Consider the following 10,230-nt stretch of genomic DNA (forward strand, 5'->3'; position numbering starts at 1 on the left):
GATTGTTTTATCAGTGGACCAATATTGCTAGACAGTCTTCCTAGTTTCTAGCATTTTTTGTGTTTTTGCTTCTTCTGAGGCAGCCTTTGGTAGGATGTACTTAAGGCACTAGTCTCAGGTTATTTTATTTTATGCCTGTTGGTTATTTTTTATTGCCTTTTGTAGGCTCTGTTGGAGTTGTGGATTTAGTTTCTCAGTGGAAAAAAGTTTTAGATCCCTCCCTTTTCTTTTATCACTTCTGAACTACACAGCTTATGAATTAGTTCCCAGGAGTAATGGATTGTGGACACTCGCCACCTGTATGAAAGAGAACCTAATTTATACTTGATAAATTAATTTATTTCTTGGTGACGAGACCCCACATTGTTTTGATATGGGTTGCTTTTTTCCTTTTTTTGTGCACATCTTTTTCCCTGCTCCCCTTATGGCTCTTATTTCTTTTTCCCTACCTTATTTTGCTTGGATATAAATTAGACTGAGGTACCTGTGAGGTTGTATTGGTTTTATAGAGTTCTTGGGTTTTGGGAATCTTTGCTGCCTCCTAGTGGTATGGAAGACTAATTCCCAAGAGTAATAGATTGTGGACTCTCACCACCATGAAAAAAATGAATTTATTAGGTAAACATAAATAGTTTTCTTTCTTTTCACTTAAATACCAACTGCCAGTATATTTTGATAATGTTAATTATCTGTACATGGCCATATTTTTGGGATGTATTTCCTTTCTTGGAGGATATTAATTTTCTTTGTTTATGAAGTATGTTATGACAATTTACATGTTGGGATTTTTCTCGCTTTCGTGGACCCAGTATGAGCAAAAGTGCCTTAAATGTTAAAGGTCAAGTTCAAGTTGCATTAAAGTCTAAAGATAAAAAACTCTCTGTATTACTCTCCTTACTAAGAGCGATACTAGTTTGTCGATTCACTGTGCTTCTTTATAAATTATTTGGATCCTAATGCAATACATATGAGAAACCAGATCTATTGTATTTTTTTTGTTTTCTAGTTGTTTTGACCTTTTAATGTATATTTGTTAAGCCACCTAAGCAATTATATACAATTATACTGTTTGTAATGAAAGTGTTTTAATCTGATTGACCTACGTTTTAAGCAGAATTATCATATAGAGCTATTGCAATAAATGCTTTTTTTAAATCATAACATCTAAACTTGTTTTTACAGAGACTCAAGAATATTAAAACAATCAGCCTGTTAGACCTTGGGTGCATAATAGGCTGATATGCCTCACACCCTTCTCTTATTTTGGTAAACCATTGGTCTTTATTTGTCTTCACCATTCCCAGATATATCTGCTCATGATCAGAAGTCTGTATTGTAATGACAGTATGCATTTTTTCTAGATTTGCAAAACTCCAGTTCTAGATTACCACAAGATGGTTTTAATTTAAAGTTTTCTCTGTTTTCTTGTGGCAATAAATTCACATGGATTGACTAATTTGATGCTGTTATGTATAGTTCTATTGAAACAATGACAATGAATTGTAACTCAAAGGGAAAATTCCATCTTTATATACTGGTCTGGGCCTCTAGTCACGCATTCTTTTTGTTAAGTATTATTGAGATGGGTTACAGTAACATTTATCAGCACCAAATGTTGAGTTAAATGTTAAATAAGCCTGTTCCAGGTAATGCAATTAACCATTATTACTTTTCAAACAGGTGAGCGGCTTTACCCACTGATACAAAGGATGCATTCCGGGTTGGCTGGCAAGATAACTGGAATGCTTCTGGAGATAGATAATTCTGAGCTTCTTCATATGCTGGAATCTCCAGAATCTCTTCATTCAAAGGTATAATAAACCTACACATTCCATTTCTATATGTGCACCTAGAGTTCTGTAGTAGTGAAGTTATGCTGGATTTTATAGTTTGATAGGATGGCTAAACAGCATGGTATATGCAAAGTATTTTACCCAAAAACAACAGTTATTAGCTTGTAGCACCTTTATCTTAACACATATGGGATATATACTCTTAATTAGCTGGGTATGATGGTTACCTTAAAGGGACATGAAACCTATTTTATTTTTTTTTTCATGATTCAGGTAGAGAATACAATATTAAACAACTTTCTAATTTACTTCTATTATTTAATTTTCATGCTTCTCTTGTTATCCTTTGCTGAACGATTTATCTTGGCAAGCTCAGGAGCAGCAAAGAAACTAGGTTCTAGCTGCTGATTGGTGGCTGCATATATATACCAATTGTCATTGGCTAATCCATGTGTTCACTTAGAAACACATGCTCTTTCAACAAATGATACCAAGAGAGTGAAACAAATTAGATAATAGAAATAAATTAGAAAGTTGATTAAAATTGTATTCTCTATCTGAATCATGAAAGAAACATTTTGGGTTTCATATCCCTTTACTAAACATAGCAGCTGTAATTATGAAGCTCTGTCAATACATACTATAGTGTCAATTTCTTACATTTTTTAATTTTCTTTCATAGAGGTGGTGAGAGTCCATCATCTGTTACTCCTGGCCACTAGGAGGAGGCAAAGATCACAAAACTCCAAGAGCCCTTAAACGCCTCCCACCTTACTGAAAACTAGTCTCGTCTTTGTCTTTGCAGGGTTAATGTGAAGAAAGTAGGTGCTTCATGTGTTTGTAAGAATGGTGCTCAGACCAATTTGAGGCCCAGTTTTCCATTTAGAGTTGTTTGGACAGAGGGATGTCTTTGTTGTGTGGGCAGTGGCACAAGAACACCATATGATGTGAGAGTTAGTCACAGGTCTGCCACGGGTTTCACAGGGACCAGTCCCTAGTTCAGCGTTATACTCTATAAATTTATATTCTCTGCTGTAACGCGTACAACGCTGGATTGGCTATCTGGTGGAAGCAGTTTCTGATGCTTATGGTTACTCCATGTAGTATGGGTGCCTATGGTTGTTATTGTGGCACCTACTTAGCCTGTAGGCTATTAGTAGGTACTCAGGTATGGGTATATTATCATACCCTGGGGACCATTATGTCAGGCATCTTCTTTCGTGCTTTTTTGTTAGTGCGGGTCGTCTTGTTTGTGTGAGTCAGCTTGTTTTGTTTTTGCGCATTAGGTTTTTCATCACGCTTTTTCTTGGTTAACGTGTCACCTTATGCGCATGGCAGCATTTGTTTTGCACTTTTAATTAGCGCATAGTTTTTCTCCAACATAGGTGTGTCCGGTCCACGGCGTCATCCTTACTTGTGGGATATTCTCTTCCCCAACAGGAAATGGCAAAGAGCCCAGCAAAGCTGGTCACATGATCCCTCCTAGGCTCCGCCTACCCCAGTCATTCTCTTTGCCGTTCAATCAAGTGTTTGTTATTTTAAAATAGTGCTGGTATGTACTATTTACTCTGAAACAGAAAAGAGATGAAGATTTCTGTTTGTAAGAGGAAGATGATTTTAGCAAACGTCGCTAAAATCGATTGCTGTTTCCACACAGGACTGTTGAGATGAAGTAACTTCAGTTGGGGGAAACAGTTGGCAGACATTTCTGCTTGAGGTATGACTGGCCACATTTCTAACAAGACTTTGTAATGCTGGAAGGCTGTCATTTCCTCTATGGGGACCGGTAAGCCATTTTCTTAGATTAAGTAAAAGAATAAAGGGCTTTATAAGGGCTTATAAAACTGGTAGACATTTTTCTGGGCTAAAACGATTACTTTGCTAAGCATATTTGGCAGATTATAACTCTTAATAGTTATTATAATCTTGGGGAACGGCAGGCACTGTATTGGACACCTTTTTCAGATGGGGGCCTTTTCTAGTCATAGGCAGAGCCTCATTTTCGCGCCACTAATGCGCAGTTGTTTTTGGAAAGCAAGGCATGCAGATGCATGTGTGAGGAGCTAAGAACCACTGAAAAAGCTTATAGAAGGCGTCATTTGGTATCGTATTCCCCTCTGGGCTTGGTTGGGTCTCAGCAAAGCAGATACCTGGGACTGTATTTTTAAGGGTTAAAGCTTTCAAATTTGGTGTGCAATACTTTTAAGGCTTTAAGACACTGTGGTGAAATTTTGGTGAATTTTGAACAATTCCTTCATGCTTTTTCACATATTCAGTAATAAAGTGTGTTCTGTTTAAAATTTAAAGTGACAGTAACGGTTTTATTTTAAAACGTTTTTTGTGCTTTGTTGACTAGTTTAAGCCTGTTTAACATGTCTGAACCATCAGATAAGCGATGTTCTATATGTATGAAAGCCAAGGTTTCTCCCCATTTAAATATATGTGATGATTGTGACATAGTGTCCAAACAAAGTAGGGACAATGATGCCACAGATAATGATATTGCCCAAGATGATTCCTCAAATGAGGGGAGTAAGCATGGTACTGCATCATCCCCTTCTGTGTCTACACCAGTTTTGCCCACACAAGAGGCCCCTAGTACATCTAGTGCGCCAATACTTATTACCATGCAACAATTAACGGCTGTTATGGATAATTCTATTGCAAACATTTTATCTAAAATGCCTACTTATCAGAGAAAGCGCGATTGCTCTGTTTTAAACTCTGAAGAGCAAGAGGACGCTGATGATAACGGTTCTGACTTACCCTCACACCAATCTGAAGGGGCCAGGAGGGAGGTTTTGTCTGAGGGAGAAATTTCAGATTCAGGAAAAATTTCTCAACAAGCTGAACCTGATGTAACATTTAAATTTAAATTAGAACATCTCCGTGCACTGCTTAAGGAGGTATTATCTACTCTGGATGATTGTGACAATTTGGTAATTCCAGAGAAATTATGTAAGATGGACAAGTTCCTAGAGGTTCCGGTGCCCCCCGATGCTTTTCCTATACCCAAGCGGGTGGCGGACATAGTAAATAAGGAGTGGGAAAGGCACGGCATACCTTTTGTTCCTCTCCCTATATTTAAGAAATTATTTCCTATAGTCGACCCCAGAAAGGACTTATGGCAGACAGTCCCCAAGGTCGAGGGGGCGGTCTCTACTCTAAACAAACGCACTACTATTCCCATAGAAGATAGTTGTGCTTTCAAAGATCCTATGGATAAAAAATTAGAGGGTTTGCTTAAAAAGATGTTTGTTCAGCAAGGTTACCTTCTACAACCAATTTCATGCATTGTTCCTGTCACTACGGCAGCGTGTTTCTGGTTCGAAGAACTAGAAAAGTCGCTCAATAAAGAATCTTCGTATGAGGAGGTTATGGACAGAGTTCAAGCACTTAAATTGGCTAACTCTTTTATTTTAGATGCCGCTTTGCAATTAGCTAGATTAGCGGCAAAAAATTCAGGGTTTGCTATCGTGGCGCGCAGAGCGCTTTGGCTAAAGTCTTGGTCAGCGGATGTGTCTTCCAAGACAAAATTGCTTAACATCCCTGTTTGGTCCTGATTTGAAAGAGATTATTTCAGACATCACCGGGGGAAAGGGCCACGCCCTTCCTCAGGATAGGTCTTTTAAGGCTAAAAATAAGCCTACTTTCTCTTGTTAAGTGTATCCAGTCCACGGATCATCCATTACTTATGGAATATATTCTCCTTCCCAACAGGAAGCTGCAAGAGTCCACCCACAGCAAAGCTGCTATATAGCTCCTCCCCTAACTGCCATATTCAGTCATTCTCTTGCAAGCCTCAACATAGATAGGAGGTTGTGAGAGTCTGTGGTGCTTTCTACTTAGTTTATTCTTCAATCAAAAGTTTGTTATTTTTAAATGGCACCGGAGTGTGCTGTTTATCTCAGGCAGTATTTGGAAGAAGAATCTGCCTGCGTTTTTCTATGATCTTAGCAGACGTAACTAAGATCCATTTGCTGTTCTCACACATTCTGAGGAGTGAGGTACTTCAGAGGGGGAATGGCGTGCAGGTTTTCCTGCAGATAAGGTATGTGCAGTAAAATATTTTTCTAGGAATGGAATTGACTAAGAAAATACTGCTGATACCGAAGTAATGTAAGTAAAGCCTTAAATGCAGCGATAGCGACTGGTATCAGGCTTATTAATAGAGATACATACTCTTGTAAAAATGTGTTTTAAAACGTTTGCTGGCATGTTTAATCGTTTTTTAACATATGTTTGGTGATAAAACTTATTGGGGCCTAAGTTTTTTCCACATGGCTGGCTTAAATTTTGCATAGAAACAGTTTCCTGAGGCTTTCCACTGTTATAGTATAAAAGTTACAGTTGGTGCAGTTAAAATTACAAACAGTGACATTCAGCTTCCCTCAGCAGTCCCCTGCATGCTATAGGACATCTCTGAAGGGCTCAAAAGGGCTTCAAAAGTAGGAGCTGTTATGACTGTTTAAAACATATTTTTCGTTTTGTTAATCTGTTTTTTGTATTAAGGGGTTAATCATCCATTTGCAAGTGGGTGCAATGCTCTGCTAACTTGTTACATACACTGTAAAAATTTTGTTAGTTTAACTGCCTTTTTTCACTGTTATTTCAAATTTTGGCAAAATTTGTTTCTCTTAAAGGCACAGTAACGTTTTATATATTTGCTTGTTAACTTGATTTAAAGTGTTTTCCAAGCTTACTAGTCTCATTATTAGTCTGTTCTAACATGTCTGACATAGAGGAAGCTCTGTGTTCATTATGTTTTAAAGCCATGGTGGAACCCCATCTTAGAATGTGTACCAGATGTACTGATTTCATGTTAAACAATAAAGATCATTTTTTGTCTTTAAAAACATTATCACCAGAGGATTCTGTCGTGGGGGTAGTTATGCCGACTAACTCTCCCCACGTGTCAGACCTTTTGACTCCCGCTTTAGGGACTCACGCTCAAATGGCGCCAAGTACATCAAGGGCACCCATAGCGTTTCTTTACCAGGGGATTCTGTCGAGGGGAAAGTTATGCCGACTAACTCTCCCCACGTGTTAGACCCTTCGACTCCCGCTTCAGGGACTCACGCTCAAATGGCGCCAAGTACATCAAGGGCGCCCATAGCGTTTATTTTACAAGACATGGCAAAGGTGGTGAATAATATTCTGGCAGCAGTATTAGTCAGACTACCTGAAATTAAAGGAAAGCAGTTAGCTCTGGGGGTAGATACAGAGCATACAGACGCTTTAAGAACCATGTATGATACTACCTCACAATATGCTTAGTCTGTGGGTGATTTTTTTTTTTTTTTTTTTTGACTCAGGGAAGATGATTTAACCTGATTCTGATATTTCTACATTTAAAATTTATGCTTGAGAACCTCCACTTGTTGCTCAGGGAGGCTTTGGCTGCTCTGAATGAATGTGTACAATCGCAGGGCCAGAGAAATTGTGTAGACTGGATAAATAATATGCAGTGCCGGTGTGTACTGATGTTTTTCCAATACCTAAAGAGGTTTACTAAAAATTTTTTTAATAAGGAATGGGATAGACCAGGTGTGCCGTTCTCTTCCCCTCCTATTTTTTAGAAGAATGTTTTCTAATAGTTACCACCACACGGGACTTCTGGCAGACAGTTCCTAAGGTGGAGAGAAGAGTTTCTACTCTAGCTAAGCGTACCACTACCTCTGACGAGGACAGTTGTGCTTTTTAGATCCAATGGATAAAAAATGTTTATTCAACAGGGTTTTATCCTGCAGCCCCTTGCATACATTGCTTCTGTCACTGCTGCTGCGGCGTTCTGGGTTGAGTCTCTTGATGAGGCTTTACAGTTAAGCGACTCCATTGGATGAATATATTTGACAAGCTTATGCTAGCCAATTCCTTTGTTTTCTGATGCCTTGTTCATTTGACTAGACTAACGGCTAAGAATTCTGTTTTTTACTATACTGGCGCGCAGAGCGCTATGGCTTATATCATGGTCAGCTGTCGTGACTTTAATAAATAAGCTACTTAACTTCCCTTCAAGGGGCAGACCCTATTCGGGCCTGGTTTGAAGGAGATTATTGCTTATATCACTGGAGGAAAAGGTCATGCCCTTCCTCAGGATAGGTCTAAATCAAGGGCAAAAAATAAAAAATAAAAAAAAATTTCGTACCTTTTAAAAACTTCAGGGCAGGTGTGGCATCCTCTTCCTCTAAGGCAAAACAAGAGGGAATTTTTGCTCAGTCCAAGGCGGTCTGGAGACAATCGGACCTGGAACAAAGATAAGCAGGCCAAGGAGCCTGCTGCTGCCTCTAAGGCAGCATGAAGGAACGGACCCCTATCCGGTAACGGATCCTAAAGGGGGCAGACTTTCATTCTTTGCCCAGGCGTGGGCAAGAGATGCCCAGGATCCCTAGGCATTGGAATTTATATCCCAGAGATATCTTCTGGATTTCAAAGATTCCCCCCCAAAAAAAGGGGAGATTTCGCCTTTCACAATTATCTGCAAACCAGATAAAGAAGGAGGCATTCTTACATTGTGTACGAGATCCATCCAGTTCCAAGAGAGGAACAGGGACAGAGTTTTTACTCAAATCTGTTTGTGGTTCCCAAGGAGAGGGAACCTTCAGACCTATTTTGGATCTAAAGATCTTAAACAAATTCCTCAGAATTCCGTCATTTAAGATGGAAACTATTCGTACCATCTTAACTATGATCCAGGAGAGTCAATAGAGGACTACAATGGATTTGAAGGATGCTTATCCTCACATTGTGATGCATAAAGATCACCATCGTTTTTCAGATTTGCCTTTCTAGACAGGCATTACCAGTTTGTAGCTCTTTCCTTTGGGATATCTACAGCCCCAAGAATCTTTATGGAGGTTCTGGGGTCGCTTTGGCGGTCCTTAGACCGCGGGGCATAGAAGTGGCCCCTTATTTAGACGACATCCTGATACAGGCGTCAAACATCCAAATTGCCCAGTCTCATACGGACGTAGTACTGGCATTTCTGAGATCACATGGGTGGAAAGTGAACAAGGAAAGAGTTCTCTATCCCCAATCTCAAGGGTTTCCCTCCTAGGGACTCTGATAGATTCTGTAGAAATGAAAATTTACCTGACGGAGTCCAGGTTGTCAAAGTTTCTAAATTTCTGCTGTGTTTTTTTCATCCCATCCGCGCCCTTCGGTGGCTCAGTACATGAATGAAATCGGCTTAATGGTAGCGGCAAGGGACATAGTACCGTTTGCACGTCTACATTTCAGACCGCTGCAACTATGCATGCTCAGTCAGAGGAACGGGGATTACACAGATTTGTCCCCCTGTTAAACCTGGACCAAGAGACCAGAGATTCTCTTCTCTGGTGACTATGTCGGGTCCATCTGTCCAAGGGTATGACCTTCCGCAGGTCAGATGGGACAATTGTTACAATAGATGCCAGCCTTTTAGGTTGGGATGCAGTCTGGAACTCCCTGAAGGCTCAGGGATAGTGGACTTAGGAGGAGACCCTCCTTCTAATAAATATTCTGGAACTGGGAGTGATATTCCATGCTCTTCAGACTTGGCCTCAGTTAGCAACTCTGAGGTACATCATACTCAGTCGGACAATATACACGACTGTGGCTTACATCAGCCATCAAGGGGGAACAGAAGTTCCCTAGCGATGTTAGAAGTCTTACAATAATTTACTGGACAGAGACTCACTCTTGTCTATCAGCTATCCATATCCCAGGTGTTGAGAACTGGGAGGTGGATTTTCTAAGTCGTCAGACTTTTCTTCCGGGGGAGTGGGATTTCCTCCGGAGGTCAAGACCAAGCAGGAGAGGGCTTTGGTGTTTTTGACAGCGCCTGCGTAGCCACGCAGGACCTGGTATGCAGATCTGGTGGACATGTCATCCTTTCCATCACGGTCTCTGCTTCAGAGACAGGTCCCTCTACCTCAGGGTCCTTTCAACCATCTAAATAGAATCAATCTGAGATGGACTGCCTGGAGACTGAACGCTTGATGTTATCAAAGCATGGCTTCTCCGAGTCAGTCATTGATACCTTAATACAGACATGAAAGCCTGTCTCTAGGAAAATTGAACATAGATATGGTGTAAATATCTGATTGTTATGAATCCAAGGGTTACTCATGGAGTAAAGTCTGGATTCCCAGGATATTATCTTTTCTCCAAGATGTTTTTGAGAAAAGGGTTGTCAGCTAATTCCTTAAAAGGGGACAGATTTTTACTCTGTCTATTTTTTTTGCACAAGCGTCTGGCAGGTATTCTAGACGTTCAGGCATTTGGTCAGGCTTTGGTTAGATCCAAGCCTGTGTTTAAAACTGTTGCTCCGCCATGGAGCTTAAACCTGATTCTTAAGGTTCTTCAAGAAGTTCCGTTTGAACCTTTTTTGTTCCATAGATATCAATCTTTATCTTGGAAAGTTCCTTTTGGGTAGCTAATTCCTCGACTCGTAGAG

The 10,230-nt window shown here is 40.0% G+C and overlaps 1 protein-coding gene across 1 annotated transcript in view; it reads left to right on the forward strand.

Annotated features, from left to right (window-relative positions):
- PABPC1L (poly(A) binding protein cytoplasmic 1 like) overlaps positions 1-1,817 on the forward strand; it is a 756,219-nt gene extending 754,402 nt beyond the window's left edge. Inside the window, exon 13 of the mRNA XM_053716712.1 lies at positions 1,681-1,817. Within this exon, the coding sequence (XP_053572687.1) occupies positions 1,681-1,817 (137 nt within the window). The remainder of the gene's footprint in view (positions 1-1,680) is intronic.
- The last annotated feature ends 8,413 nt before the right edge of the window (positions 1,818-10,230 follow it).

The sequence above is a fragment of the Bombina bombina genome, chromosome 1, assembly GCF_027579735.1.
Source record: "Bombina bombina isolate aBomBom1 chromosome 1, aBomBom1.pri, whole genome shotgun sequence".
Taxonomy (NCBI): domain Eukaryota; kingdom Metazoa; phylum Chordata; class Amphibia; order Anura; family Bombinatoridae; genus Bombina; species Bombina bombina.